The sequence below is a fragment of the Chelmon rostratus genome, chromosome 17, assembly GCF_017976325.1.
Source record: "Chelmon rostratus isolate fCheRos1 chromosome 17, fCheRos1.pri, whole genome shotgun sequence".
Classification (NCBI taxonomy): domain Eukaryota; kingdom Metazoa; phylum Chordata; class Actinopteri; order Chaetodontiformes; family Chaetodontidae; genus Chelmon; species Chelmon rostratus.
This window is the reverse complement of record NC_055674.1, coordinates 16,922,857-16,937,923: the sequence shown is the minus strand read 5'-3', so window position 1 is coordinate 16,937,923 and position 15,067 is coordinate 16,922,857. Positions and strand designations below refer to the sequence as shown.

The 15,067-nt window shown below is 42.6% G+C and overlaps 3 protein-coding genes across 3 annotated transcripts; all 3 read right to left on the bottom strand.

The window, feature by feature from the left end:
* Window positions 1-2,299: 2,299 nt before the first annotated feature.
* LOC121620570 (SUMO-conjugating enzyme UBC9-like) lies at window positions 2,300-7,571 on the bottom strand. The gene is made up of 7 exons (XM_041956666.1): window positions 7,269-7,571; window positions 6,940-7,025; window positions 6,687-6,770; window positions 5,883-5,955; window positions 4,758-4,867; window positions 3,902-3,981; window positions 2,300-3,673 (listed from the first exon to the last, which is right to left on the bottom strand). Exons 2-7 carry the CDS (start codon window positions 7,003-7,005, stop codon window positions 3,610-3,612), a joined length of 477 nt encoding a protein of 158 aa, XP_041812600.1. The 5' UTR covers window positions 7,006-7,025; window positions 7,269-7,571; the 3' UTR covers window positions 2,300-3,609.
* A 420-nt stretch (window positions 7,572-7,991) lies between these two features.
* LOC121621279 (3-mercaptopyruvate sulfurtransferase-like) lies at window positions 7,992-11,236 on the bottom strand. The gene is made up of 2 exons (XM_041957689.1): window positions 10,636-11,236; window positions 7,992-10,043 (listed from the first exon to the last, which is right to left on the bottom strand). Exons 1-2 carry the CDS (start codon window positions 11,222-11,224, stop codon window positions 9,745-9,747), a joined length of 888 nt encoding a protein of 295 aa, XP_041813623.1. The 5' UTR covers window positions 11,225-11,236; the 3' UTR covers window positions 7,992-9,744.
* A 106-nt stretch (window positions 11,237-11,342) lies between these two features.
* On the bottom strand, window positions 11,343-14,658 carry LOC121621278 (3-mercaptopyruvate sulfurtransferase-like). The gene is made up of 2 exons (XM_041957688.1): window positions 13,862-14,658; window positions 11,343-12,775 (listed from the first exon to the last, which is right to left on the bottom strand). The coding sequence occupies exons 1-2, from the start codon at window positions 14,451-14,453 to the stop codon at window positions 12,480-12,482; spliced, it is 888 nt and encodes a 295-aa protein (XP_041813622.1). The 5' UTR covers window positions 14,454-14,658; the 3' UTR covers window positions 11,343-12,479.
* Between the last annotated feature and the right edge of the window lie 409 nt (window positions 14,659-15,067).

Here is a 15,067-nt window from a genome sequence, read left to right as displayed (position 1 = left end):
ACGTGAAAGAAGCACCTGGAGGTTAGATTAAATAAAATTCAAGAAGAGTAAGACGTTACAGCCATGCTTGTGTGGGTCTGTCCTTTAAAGATGGCATTAGCGGGCTAACATGCTCAATATATCATAGCTAGAACACTTTAAATGATCTTTTTGATTTAGTTTAGGTATAATACCATATTCACCCTCTTAGTTTAGCACTAAAAACACAAAGTTTGCTGAGGCTGATGGGAATATCAGTATTTTGCAGTATTTCCTCATTAACCAAAGTTCTGAACAAGATCGTATTGTGACATGATGATAGCGGTCGCTTGGGTTGTTATTTCATCCTCAGGAGGACGTGAGTGTTTGTGCGCCAACCGACCGACAGACTGAGAGACGTTCCCCTCTGCTTATTCTGAATTTGCCAAACAAGTCGGGACAGGAGCAACTAAAGACTGGGAAAGTTGTGGAACGCTCCAAAAACACCTGCTTCACTTTCTGTGCCCTCTGAAATGTGTTGACCTCCCCAGCAAGAAATATCTTCATGGGAGCAGATATCAAGCTCACTCCCGCGCTCCTCGGCACAACACACGGCTGTACTCAAGGACGCACTCCCAGTATCAAACCGCTCTCAGCCTGTTTGCATTATATGCAGTTCACTTCAGGTCACAATAAATAAAATGAATAGTTTAGGCACCAAAACTTTACTATAGATTGAGAAAAGAATTATGTTTGGGCCAGTTGGGCCATCAGTAACCTCGCACTGGAAGCGAGGCTCACTGTGGACCAGTCAGCTGTCAGTAGTTTACTTAAACACAGATTTGTTCCTGCACTGAAACAGGTGTAAAGCCTTCACAGCCTGATCCTGAGGTTGCCTGTTTTTTTCTTCCAACTAATAGGCCTTCAGGACGTAAAATAAAGCGTCCGACCTACTGAGAGGGACTGCCACAGACCTCAGGACAGTGTGGGGAGTGAACAGAGACTGGATGCTGATGCACAGACCTGGAAATACGTTGGTGCGAAGACAGTGGCCCAAGCTGTGGTAGCTGTGGGCTGACGAAGAGGCTGATCCGGGATCAACATAGCGAGGCAGCGACAGGGGCGGCACCTGAGGGCTTTCTACTGTCCTCAGCTAGAGCACAACATGTTCAGAGGAAATCATCAACAACAAAAACAACACATTGCTAACGCACAGCAGCAAGGGAAAAAAAAAAGAGAGAGAAAAAACAGCGTTTCTCACCTGCGTCTTTGCTGGAGCTGCGTCTTTCTGGCCAATTGAGGTCATACCGAGATGAACTGCTGGAGAGGTGGGTCAAAGCAAAAGGTGTTAAATTTCTGAAGAATGTCACGCGTGACACCCGAGAGCATTACATCAGGTTTCACCTCTGAAAGCAAAAAAATAAAAGGCAAAAACTGTGATATTTTAGAATAAATGATCAGATAACACCCAGCAAACAATGAAGTGCACACAGAGCCATTTATTTTACACCGTTACTGTGATGTTATTTGCTCTTCAGTGCCGTATTTGTACGGCTTTATTGACAATAACGAGCCAGAAACTAAGGAAAACATTTGGGGGAACGGTTTGTCACATTATCTAAAAGCTGAAAAAAAGGCAGACTTTTAAGTCAACTATGAAAATGACTTATTTCGACATCCTAACAATAAAAACTGAAATGCTGAGAGTTTTCAAATGCACACATCACAGCACAGATGTACGAGGTCAATTTATAGAATTTATTGATGGTCAAATATTGGCTAAAAATTTGTACTTAAAAAAACAACTTAATAATATTAATAAAAACAAATGATAATATTAAAATATTCTGTGCATGGAGACACACAGCACCTCTGTGCTTTTCTTTGTCTGGGACCAATCATTATGTTTTACTTAAAGCTGCTATAACTGATATTTAACAAATGACAATACTCTCTGATTTATAAATTAATTTATATGCTTTGAAAAAACATCTGTACACTAGCTGCTCAGCACTGAAACTGCAGACAGACACAACAGGCCCAACACATACAAAAAAACATAGCTGATGGTCCCATTAAGTTTAAGTCAGCAGGTTATTATTCCACTGTCACATCAGCCATTAAAAACCTGTCAGAACCCCTGGAGAGAAAGAGAAAGAGACTTTGTTGTGCTGACGGCGCCTCGAATACCAAATATTACAAAGAGAAAAAAAAACTGTTCAGATTACAACTTTTGTAGCTGTGGGATGAGCTCAGGTCTGTGCCGGAGGCTCCCCTGTAATTCACACCTTCATAATGGAAAACTCCGGTTACGTTGAAAAGAAATTCACAGGGAAAGAAATTATTCTTTGTCAACTTTATTTCACAATTGTATGCCATTTATTGTGTTCTTTGTTATAATACCACACACAAATGTCAACTGGCTAAAACAATATAAAACATAACTTCCACAGTATTTCATTATTTATATTATGTACATGCACTCATTTATTCAGAGGCAAAACAAATCTCAGGCCTTCGCTTACTCTCAAGTGCACTTTCTCTCCGTCGTCCTGCTGGTTGAGAGGCCATTCCAATGAGGATCCTTCAGCTTCTGTTGGCCAGATCCGCTTGAAGATATGACGGCTTTTTGATTTCTACAGGTTTGCATTTGTTTTGTGAGCACTGTGGGGTAGAATGACTCGAAGCCAAACGAACACGCAGCGACACTTCGTGTTACTTTATGGAAGCGTGTGGGGAAGCAGATGGCGTGCTGGTGTTGAGTGTGCGTGAAGCTCATCGCTGTTGCTGACAAATACTTTCCCTCCCAGTTGGATTCGCAAAAAGAATCTTAACACTAAAGTTGCTTTAGCTCCACTGCAATGGATGATTTGAAGTCACTGGTGGAAGCAATTCTTCCCTTCTCTGCGAGCACCACTTCCTACCTACTGCACAGAACTGCCACTGTTCAGCTTCCAGCCAATATACAAGTGCCAGGATTGTCTTTAACCTGAATTTGATGTGTTGCCAGTATCATTTTGATGCCTTTCTGGAAACTCAGACGTGTGACAGGAACGAAACATGGGATCAGGAGCACGGTGGGAGGATTTACTTCCAAGAACTTTGTCCAAGTTCACGCCCATATTCATGAAACACTATCTACAATACTTCTGGGGTTGGATAAAAACTGGGAGTTTAAGAACAAGCGAAATCTCCTCCTCTGCCACAACCGACTGAACATTACACAGAGAGAGTGGTTCGGACATGAAATCTTATTTCTACAACTCTGTCGATACATTAGAATGATTTACAGTCTTCATGGAGCCACGAGCGAGCTCGGCAGCACTCGTGACAAAACTGGAGATATGGATTATACAAGAGTTACAAAAAGCAAAGGTCGTGTTGACAGCAGAGTTCTAGGATCATCAGCTATGCATTAGAAATGCATAAATATTTCTTCAAGACAGGTAAAATAAAGATCTTATTGAACTGTTGTTGTTTAAAATAGAAAGAAAGAAAAGAAAAACAGGCTCACTTGCCACCTGTTTAGCAGTATAATTAATACTCAAAACTGGATTCTTATTGGAGTGGTCCTTCAGGTGTTTCCTGCCTCCTGTTTGTAACCTCCATCAGTTCAGGCTGCTCAGGCAGGATAGAGGCCAGCTCTCCTCTCTATGTGGGGGCAAACTTCTTGGCCTGTGCCCTTACCCGCTTCTCATAGTCCATCCTGTTCTGACTAAGACACAAAACACAAAGAGACATTTTTAACCAGCAGACAGTTACACACTATTTAAAGACAGTTCAAAGACAACATGAGTGTATGAAGCACTGAAAGAGCAGGAAACATGTCTTTCTTCTTCTGTGTGATGACTTGCCTTTGGTCTGCGACTTGGAAGAGGTTCGCTGCCCCGACAACTCACGACCTTCGGATAAAATTACAAGTCGTCAGAGCTGGCACACTTACCAATAAATTGTGTACGCCTCTGCTTGTGCTGGGTCTTGAATGTTCGGCTCATTCAGCAGCTCCTGGATACCCAACAGGATCTGAAAACACAGTCAGCAATCCTCCAGTCAGACTGCAGGGAGTGTGATGGTCTGTTGGTGTATTTGAACCCCCCACTAGCTGTGCACTCAGGCCTTCACAGCAGTTACCCCTCCTGCATCCACTCAATCCAGAAATGTTGCGTTCAGTGACTGCACTGAACAGTGAAATGTCGTAATTAGGCCATAATTGCATATAAACTACTGATAAAGAAGTTAACAAGTAAACCGGCCACCTGATGAGACAGAGACTGTGGAGCAGGGTTTCCACTTTCAACTAAAACTGAAACTTAAACCAAAGTGAGCAGTAAAAAAGAAATTACTGTTAACTGAAACTTAAGAAAAAGGATACTCTTAAAAAAAACAAAACTGAACCGAAACAAAATTGCCTGTTTATAAAACAAATTAAAATAAAAATGAACACAAATTCACTTCAGTTTAAGCTTTTTTTTTTAACCAATGAGGCATCACGGTTCTTTTATTGTCATTTTGCAACACAAAGTTGCACAATGAAATGAAAGCAGCCCTCCATGCTGCATGTACACAGAACATATATAACAATACCTGAATTAGAAGCCTTTAGGATGTAGCTACAAAAACAACCTAAAACAACTGCAAAACTAAAACTAAACCCTTCTGAAAATCTAAAACTAGCAAACGGACTCTGAAAGCGAACTAAAACTTCAATAAAATGAAATCTGAAAGTCTAAACTAAACTAAACTAAAAACTAACTCCAAACTCTTTTATAACCTTGCTGTGGAGAAGAGAGTGTTCGTACCTGTTTGATGGTGATAGCAGGCCTCCAGTCTTTGTCCTCCTCCAGGATCGACAGACACACGGTGCCAGATGGGTAGACATTTGGGTGGAATATTGGTGGCTCAAACTTGCCTGGGTGGAAAGACGTGAAAAGAAAGTCAGTATTTTGAGGCTTGAAGCAAGCCTGGCATGGCAAAATTGAAGATTTCAATCACAAAGCATAATGAAGGCAATGTAGGAAACACTTTTCCCTCACCGTGTGTAAAACACAAGAGGATCTGTGAAAGCGCTGTTGTTTCATATTTGTCCTCAATAAACTCAGGTTTTCATTAAAGAATTTTGTGCAATATTATATATCATTTACTGTTTTGTATATTTTATTCTCCTGTGCAATAGTAGTAGCACTTATTTTTAATCTGCAGCACACATTGTTCTTTTTTCCACAGCTCCTGGGGCAATACATACTTTTTACATATTTTTAATATATTTTTTCTACATTTTTTTTCATTTATATAGTCAAATTTCATTTTGCTTGTATAATATGTACATATATATAGTATATAGTTATTTTGTATTTTTTTTTCAAATGTTCTCTATCTCTGCTGCTGTTTTTCTTCCAGCTGCTATCACATGCTGCTGTAATGCCCAAATTTCCCTGGCTTGAGATAAAGTTTTATCTTATCTCTTATCTTATCTTAATAGTAGCACTGCACTATGATGCACTATTGTAGCATTGTTCCACTTTACCAGCCAGGGTATTATATACAAACTATTACGCAATTTTATCCCATCTGACATATGTCATACCAGTGAATTCTGGGATAAACCCTTGGATGCTACACTCCTGATTGGCATGTCGACAATTCACATAAGTCTAGCTCTTTCGCATTCTGATTTTATAATCTTTAACTTAAAAAAAAAGCCAGTCCACACTGACAAAATGAAATGCAGAGACTCAGAATGCCATTTGTGGGTGGATCACACAAAAATACAGATTTAAAGATGCTGTCATCTTTTGCTCAGGCTTCATTGTTTACACAAGGTGGTGCACTGATCAGGCCTCGTAGACCGACCACGCTGCCAAAGCTCGAATTGCTGCCCTTCAATAAAGAATGAAACTATGTGCAGAGTGTGGAGTGGTACTCACATTTGGGTGGTGAGGAAGGGTAGTCATCTTTGAACAGCATTCTGAGTTTGTAGAGTCCTCCCTCCCACAAGGTCTACAGACAGAATAAAGTCAGTAATAAAAGCTTAAGTGCAGTCACTGACAAAACATCAAGGGATACGAAACAACAGCAAAGGGCCAAACAAAAAGAACGATAGAAAAATGGCTTTCAGAACACTGGCATGTTTCCGTGTGGCACAGCTATCACACTGAAAGTGAAAGTCGACTTGTGTCCTTTGCCTTGCTCTGTACGGTGACCAAAACCATTTTTCCTGCATGCTTTGCTAACATAACAAGGAAACACTCGAAGTGTGCTCTGAACTGCCCCCTTTACTCCCAGCAGTCGTGTCTTTATGTTGTTCTTGGCTGGATCGAAATGGGCTGGCTTCATCACATGCAGTAATTATAGTAATAAATAAAGTTGTTTTACGAGCCACGTGGTCTGGCCATCATTACCAATGCATGACACAGAGATTCACGAGTGAGCTCTAATGTATGTATATGTTACTTAATATGCAGAACAGCACATGCCCCTATAATGCACAATCCTGTCTCAATCTGCCATTGCCTGAATACAGGTGTGCAAGCATTGGATAACGGGGTTTGTTGGGTGGCAAAGTTACCAAAAAACAAAAAAAAAAACGAACAGGAAAAACTGCAAACAGACTGAAGATTTTTGCACATGGCCAAAATTCACAACTGCTGGTCACTCTGCAGACACGTGAAGGTAGCTGCTGCCACTTTGAATAGAAACTGCAGCTGACTCTGGGTCAGAAGGTAACTTACTCCTTTCTTCCCTGGAATGGCGCACTCCCAGTTCATCAGGTTCATGGTTCCATCAGGATTCTTAGTAGGCACAGCAACAAAACCCTGTGTGGTTTACATGACACACACAACATCACTGGGCAGCATGAGTTCTGGTTGGCTAAAGTGTGATCTACTTTGTGTCAGCAGCATCATGAAAGTTAGGAGATAAGTCTATGACATCAAACAAACATGAGGTAAGACACTGAGCAAGGATCACCGTCCCGCTGCTTACAAATGGGTGGTCTTTTCTCCAGGCTTTGCGCTCCTGGGACAGTCTGCTAAGAGCGATGCCAGACATTGCTGCTCATCAACGCCTCCCTGTGGAAATACAAACCAAAACAGATTATTTTTATTACTTGCTCGGAAACTAGTAACGTAGTCTCAAAGGTTTCCTCTGAACATTTCAATTACATTTAGGCCGTTTACGCGATATCACCGACTCTGATTTACGTTACTTGTTTACGCGACCGATGGAAATTTAATGAGTAATTTAGCCGCTAAAAAAGAACAAAATCTACCACACTAACAAACGACACCTGGCATCCTTTCTACTCAACTTACCTCTTAGTTTAGTTGGCTAAATATCTGAATTACGTGAGTTTGAAGGCTAGCGTTAGCTCGACTGCTTCGCTAACGGTACAGCTGTGTTGACGGCGACCGAAATAACACACCCTTCGACGTTCAAAACCAGAACTGCTGGGCTAGTTAGGGCGTAAATGACCAAACCAAATGAAACACAGATTTTATCAACATTCCCCAAACACTCTAATCGACATGTATTTGTGTTATTTTTGACAATTTATCACAGTTGTATAAAACAATGTGACTCGTAACACCGTTTCTACAGCTAGCCTATTGCAAAAAAGGACCCCAATTTGTTTATTTCGCTAGGACCTTCAGGCAGTTTACGGGACAACCGAGTGACACACGTCAGAGATGGTCGGCCATCTTTGTTGTGGCGTTCAACTTGGTAGTTCACGCTTTCGGATGATTCAATCATTTTGAGTCGTGTCCCCTGATTGAATCACCTTTCACTCACCCATTCTTTCTTTGTTTACTTATTTATTTTTCACATCAACCTGTCTGGTATTTATAGTACCTGAGTAGTATACATGATACGTGTGCAATATTATTAAATGCTATTAAAGCAGGTGGGACTCAGTTATGATTAGAAGACAAGACAATCTTTTATTGATCCCCCAGAAGGAGAATTCAGGAAAAGCCAAATTCAGTGTGCAAGTAATAAAGAAACACAGACTTGTCTTTTTTAACAGCTTTGAATTTATTGATAATACTTTCACAAAGATACAATGGTGTGTAATAATGCTACAATGGTGTGATCTTCAGGAAAAGTACAATGTTGAAAGATTATCATCTGCCCAAACACATGAACCTTTGCCAAACACCAAACATTTGCTTTACATCTGCAGACTATCTTCAATCTGTAGCACCTCCAGCATTTGGTATGTTTTCATTGCAAAATCTGCTCTGTTCGTAAATGTATAGAACAGACCACTTTGCTCTTCAGACTACTGAATGCATTAACAGTGTTAACATTGTGGTTACTGGTAGTTTCTATTATAGCATAATGGCAATGTGCAGATGCCTTGAGCCTCAGCTAAGCTTCTGACACTGGTGAGTGTCAGAAGCTAAACAGACACCAATAAAGCTGCTGTCTGTCACAGAGCAGGAGATTAATTTATTTTGAGCAATACATTACCCTGCAGACATATTAGTCCACAACTTCAGAAGAATTGTTCAAAATGACTTATTCGTTCTCTTTTGCCCAGTGGTAATGCTCGTTTGTGCTGGTCTCTACATTTTCCTTTTAACTCCATGGAACACAGTAACAGCTAAAATCATAAACAATAGTTAAGATAACTCATTAATCGCTCCATCGAAAATTCAAAGCTGTGCCAAATTTCTTCAAACAAAAGATGGTGTTGCAGTTTGGAATAAGAGCACAGCTTTCACTACAGTTTTCTAAACAACTCTCAAAATGGCTCTCTTGCTCAGCAATTTCTAAATTCTTTTTTTTTTTTTTTTTTTACATTAGTGCACATTTCCGGTCCCATTTGAGCTGAATGCTGAACATCGTACAGCACAAACTTTGTTTTGAAAATCGGGCATCTTGCCAGACACCTCAAATCAAGCACAGGAACCGGACTGAACTGGTTTTGATTTCCTCTGCGTCAGCATCCCAATTTTTTTTTTTTTTTTTTAATGTGTTGCATCTTAGCAAAAGCTGCAGTCTTTTTGCAGTCCTACTGTCTGCTTCACTTTTCCACTATTAACTTACATTTTCTTCTTCAACAGGTAAATTTGCAAAGACTAAAGATGTTATGAAGTGAAAATAGAATAGAAAAATATCCCATGCATTGTGAGGGAGACGTGGTCAACCAATATTGCTTTCGTCAAGAGTATCTTGCCCTTTTGTCTCCCATGGCCCTCCACAAAGCCAAAAATATTTACATTTCTGGTTACTGAGTAAAGGAGTTTTTCCCCTGTAGCATGAGCTAGACATATTTGAAAAGGAAAGTGACACCCTGTCCATATGTAGCATAAGAAAACAAGGACCTCAAGTGTCCATTTACTGTAACATTTGTAAACCACATGACCTCCCATCAAGAAAGTGCACTTCTTCTAGGAATCAAACGTCCTAATTCTGCTGAACCTTCTTGGAAGAGAGTCCCATAACAGCAATATCAACGAACGAACAAAACTGTCATGTTATGTCAGTATAGTGTAAACTTTTCTAGAATACGGAGATTTCCTGTAATGGAAAGTTTGATAATTTGCATAGTTCAAAGATTTTAATGAAATGTTTATGGTGAAACTTGCAACTGTTAAGTAAGTAATGAAGCTTCTTAACAAGCTCAGCTCTCTCACAGCATGTACTATCTCCTCAGTATTAGTAGAGACTATGAGTTTTATGGTCTTGATCTATCACCTTTGTTGGCAACAAACACACTGCTTCCCCTTGTAAAAGTATCATCACATCCCTGCTTGCAGTACTTCACCGCCTCTCCTCTTTCACTCACACCTTCTTTCCTTCTCCCTCTGAGATGACAAGATCTGGAGATGCCCTTTTAAACCACTCAGACCAGGAGCCGTCATAAACACACACCCCAGGGTGCCCCAGCAGGTGGGCAGCCAGAACAACATGGCACGCCGTGACGCCAGAGCCACAGGTGGCCCACAGCGGTTGCTCCAGGTCCACCCCGGCCTCTCTGAACAGCCTGGACAGGTCCTCGTTTCCCAGCTCCTTTCCAGAGGCGTCCATGAAAGAAGTGAACGGCATGTTGATGGCCCCGGGGAAATGTCCCGGCAGCGTGTCTGCGAGGGTGAGACAGAGGACTCAGATCAGTTTTAGACAATAACCCCTCATGGTTGACTTGCTAGATTTATTCTGGTGCTTTCGGCCACATCTAATGGCCTTCATCAGAAGATGGTTTGATTAATTTTCATGGAGGTCCATGATGGTTAAATCATCTCGTTGACAACTCAGCACACTCTATGTGCTGATGAATGCCATGAGATGTGTCTGAAAGCCTGGAAGAAATCCAGTAAGTGGATTTTTAGCTTTTCAAACAATAAGCTGCACAACAGCAAATACAACTGTATTTGAGATGTCACTTTCTTATATATTTTTTTACAAAACTTATCAGTAATTTTGATTTATTGCAGGACCACAATGTAAATAATGCTAGATTCTAGTCTACTTATGACCTACAATAGACCTGAATTACTCATGCACGTCCTATAGTAACAACCAGTGATGTATTGATATTTTTCCTGAATTGCTCAATGAATTAATTTTCTGAAGCTGTGCACTTTTTACATGTTTCCCTCAGAACATGATAGAAACATTAGACCAGCAAAGTTCACTGAAGCAGCCCTTTAGTTTTAAACTCCTAATCCTGCTCACCATCTCTGGGCTCCGGCTCAGTGCCCCTGAACCGTCCTGCTGACCGGGCATCCACAGTCTGCACCTGCCCGGTCCTGACGTTCTCCAGCACCTCCTCGTAGCTCTTCACGCACGACTGATCGGCGGTCGCCCTGAACTCTCTCCTCTCCGGAGGGGAGTGCTCGGAAGTCACCGGATGGCCGTCGGCAAGCCAGTTCTTCATGCCGCCGTCCAGCACCGACACCAGACTGTGTCCGAACAGGCGGAACATCCACCACACCCGGGGCGCGCTGTACGAGCCGAAGTCGCTGGTGTCGTACACGACTACGTGCGTGTCGTTCCCGATGCCCAGATCTCCCACATACTGCGAGAAGTGGCCGGGACCCGGTAGCATGTGATCCAGCGCAGAGGTTTTGTCGGAGCACTCGTCTATGTCAAAGAACGAGGCGCCGGGTATATGCTTATGCGCAAACTCAGCCTTCGCGTCCCGCTTGGTTTTCGGTAGGTACCACGACGCGTCAAGAACGCGAAGCTTCGGCCCGACGAGGCTGTTTCTGACAGCATCGGCCAGCCACTGACCCGACACCAGAGCCCGGGTCTGCGCCGCCATGACGAGGCAGTGCGATGTGCGGGCTGCGGGCGCTAGAGGGAAGCGTTCAGGAGGACTGCGCCCTTGAAGGACAACGTGGAAAGTTCATGGAAATGTACAAAAAAAACAAAGCAGGGTGCACATTCTTACACTTGCGTTTATTAAGAAGCCACTGTGAATATAAAAAAAGATTTATTTGAAAGCACATACTCATCGAAACTAATTTGTTTGGCAACTTTATGCAAGGTAACTGAAGCAGAGGCTACAGCACACAAATAAGGGCTGCGTTTAGAAAAGTGGACTCTTCCAAGTCCTCCAAGGCACGTCTTATAAACTGCACTTCCAGCAAAGCACCAGCAGGGGGCGACAATCAGATCAATTTCTGAAAAGGCCCATGAAGTAGAGGCACTAGAACAGGCATCTCAAACCGGTTCCATAAAGGGCCGTGTGGCTGCAAGTTTTCATTCCAACCCAGGAGGAACACACCAGGCTGGAATCAATTAATCAGCTGATCTCAGTCTTCAGCTGATAACTAAGTGATCCCTTGATGTTGATTGGTTGGCCTGATGTGCTCCTCCTGGGTTGGAATGAAAACCTGCAGCCACGCGGCCCTTTATGGAACCGGTTTGAGATGCCTGCACTAGAACAAAAAGGATGCTTTTCAATATTCAAGAAGTTGAGATTGACTCAACTCATGGGGGCTGGAAAACAAAATATAAGATTCTTTGCATATAGTGATATCTGTTTTCAGATACTGGGGGTGGGGGTGCTTGTAAAAGAGGGCCAGAAAGAAGCAAGGAACACAAAACACCTTGCTGCTAAAAAAAGGGGACAAAATTCAATTTTAGCACCATCTTCATAGGGTCTCATACTGAAAACGGGATAACTGGGTTTTGTCACTAACTCACTTCAATTAAAATGTTATTTCAAACATGTTTCAACATCAAAGAAAATTGTTTAAATCCATCAACAAAAAAATTTAATTAAATGATTAGATCTACTTCTATGCTGCCAACAAACTGCATTATGTAGAGCCTGGTTTCACAATCGAATAGAGCTTAGTGTTACATTCATGTGCAAATCCTCTAACAAGCTTCCACTGGCATTTCTGTGCACACAGCGCAGCTTTAGGGGTTACACCTCTGCTCATTTTAGAGGTCAAAACATCTCTTTTAATAGTTACATTACAATGAATCAATGATCTGGTGAATCAACTGCTCGCGTAAAGTGATCTGTTTAATGCTGATTTGTAAATTTGACTTTGTGGTCGTCCTACTCAAAGCTTGCCCTTGGCCTCGGAGACGATGTGCTCGGGTGGAGCCTTGGCAAACCACTCATACCAGGATCCGTCGTACACAGACGGCTCGGGGGCGCCACACAGATGGGCAGCCAGCACCATGTGACAGGCGGTCACACCGGAGCCACAGGATCCACAGATCGGCTTCTTCAGGTCCACCTGTGACCTCTTGAAGAACTCCTTCAGCTTCTCCGTGGGGAGCATCATGCCATCCTTGTCGAGGAAATCATAGAAAGGCATGCATTTGGAGCCAGGTATGTGGCCCGGCAGGATACCTGCGGGGAAATGACAAAGTAGTTTACCTCTTTGCACACACCTGTATTACAGCAAAGTACGTTACAAGACCCTAAAAAACAATTTTCTCATTGTTTCTTACGATGAGTGATGGGATCCATCACTGGATCACTGGTGCATCAAGTTGGAAACACTTGAACCAACTAGGCTTTAGCAACATTTGCATGGAAACAAATAAGTTTCACGAATATTTTGAGTTTGAGACCTGATGTTCACCAATAATTTCACAGCCTGCGGTTGCAGATCACCTTTTGCGTGATGTGAAAAAGAACTGCTTACACACACCTGAATGTATTCGTATTTGACTCGCAACACAACAACTAAGGATGAGTCTGTCCAAAGGTACATTTGTCTGTTGCTTATTTAGTAATGACTTTTTTAATGTTACAGGAAAAAGCGGAGCATTGCGTCAGAAATCAAACACTTTCTGACCTCACCCCTTTCGATTTGAACAAATATTTTCTGACCTGTGCTTGTTATCTACGCTGACGTTTGAATAAATACCTGGAGCAAATTAAATCCCAAGAAATCACTCCTGTTTAATCGCTTCTGTATGGACAATATTAAAAGTCAAATACCACCTTTGAGCCTTTGAGTCTATCAGATCAGTCTGATGCTCCACCCCGATAAGGGTGTTTTTGAGGGACTGCCTCTCTTTGCTATGGCAGCTGTCCTGTCTTTGCCATGAAGTATCTTGATATTTGAACCCCCTCGGTGCACGCGGCAGTGATTCTGTTGCACCAGCGATTCAGGCAGTTAGCTGACTACTTATTGTGAGCAGCCAATGTCAGCTGCCTTACTGTGCCTCAAAATCCTGCTTGACTGTCAGGTCTCTGTGGAAGCTGACACACAGTTCATTTAAAGCTGCCCTGGAAGTTTTAATTAGTGTAATAATAAGAAGAAATAAGTAATAAGAACAAATGAACATAATAAAAAGGTTCTTAACTTTGAAGTCACAGTTCAGAGTGGCTGCATCATAAAAAAAACTAAAATCCAGGTTCCAATAAGTTCACATAAATCTTGAAAATGATGAATTTGGAAATAGCAGACACGTTACACAGACTCACCCTCTCTGGGCTCTGGCTCTAGTCCACGGAACCTCTCATAGGGCCTCATATCCACCACCTGCATCTCCTGCGTTGTAATGTTCTTTGTAATGTCCTCAAAAGACTTCACCCAGGACGGATTCTTCACGGTGGTGGTGAAGCGGGCTGGTTCGGGCTTGGTGTACGTGCCAGAGACTGGATGGCCCTCCTTAACCCAGTTTCTAAAACCCCCGTTCAGCACCGACACTTGAGGGTGGCCAAAATACCGGAACAGCCACCAAACCCTGTTGCACGAAAATGCCCCAAAATCGCTGGCGTCGTAAACCACCACATGGCTGTCATTTCCGATACCCAAATTCCCAACGTAATCGGCAAATAACTTCTCTGATGGCAGCATGTGATAGAACTCCGAGGCCGTGTCCGCGCACTCGTCGATGTCGAAAAACGACGCTCCTGGGATGTGAGACTTCGCGAATTCTTCCTTGGCGTCTCGATTCATCTCAGGCAGATGCCAGGACGAGTCCAGGATCCGCAAACGCGGTCCGGCAAGATTGCGACTGATCATGTTTGCGAGCCATTTCGCGGAGACGAGAGCCTGCGCCTGCACTCCCATGTTGACAGCAAAAAACTGTCCTCATCTCACCCCTGCCTTATCTGCTGGATGTCTGCTGGCGGAACAAGGAGGCGGCGCAGTACCTCCACCAACTGGTATGGAGTGTGGATGAATACCAGATTAAATATTAAACTCACACTCAATCAAAAACAACGTTTTCGTGATGGAGGTGATCGTGACGGACAACTGACCCCAACAACACACACATCTGTCTGCTGCGCCCCGGGGAGGCGTCACCGCCGCCTGGAGGACACACAGAGAGGATGACTTTCCTCAAGTCATTTGTGACACACACACACACACGCACGCACGCACGCACGCACACAAACACACACACACACTCTCTCTCTCTCTCTCTCACACACACACACACACACACACACGCACACACACACATATCATTTATAATCCGTCCACTTTGCATATTATTGGCACATTATTTTCCATTATTATAACTACTGGTTATAATGCCATGTTACATATTATTTACAGCTCTTGTTCGTTTTTACTCTCTTTTGTGCACCCTCTTTCATTTTTATTTGCTCGATTCTTCTCTATTCTATCGTTTCATTCATCTTTATTTTATTTGTTTCATTCATTCTGGGGCTGGACAC

Bases quoted from the DNA above. Each gene is read 5' to 3' on its own strand.
- LOC121620570 (XM_041956666.1), bottom strand. From the start codon at position 7,005: ATGTCTGGCATCGCTCTTAGCAGACTGTCCCAGGAGCGCAAAGCCTGG. The intron at 5,956-6,686 runs GTAAGTTACCTT...TTCTGTCTGTAG, and splicing joins CCATTCCAGGGAAGAAAGGA to ACCTTGTGGGAGGGAGGACT. The intron at 3,674-3,901 runs GTAAGTGTGCCA...TTTGTGTCTTAG, and splicing joins GAGGCGTACACAATTTATTG to TCAGAACAGGATGGACTATG.
- LOC121621278 (XM_041957688.1), bottom strand. From the start codon at position 14,453: ATGGGAGTGCAGGCGCAGGCTCTCGTCTCCGCGAAATGGCTCGCAAAC. The intron at 12,776-13,861 runs GTGAGTCTGTGT...ATTTCCCCGCAG, and splicing joins AGAGCCAGAGCCCAGAGAGG to GTATCCTGCCGGGCCACATA.
- LOC121621279 (XM_041957689.1), bottom strand. From the start codon at position 11,224: ATGGCGGCGCAGACCCGGGCTCTGGTGTCGGGTCAGTGGCTGGCCGAT. The intron at 10,044-10,635 runs GTGAGCAGGATT...TCACCCTCGCAG, and splicing joins TGAGCCGGAGCCCAGAGATG to ACACGCTGCCGGGACATTTC.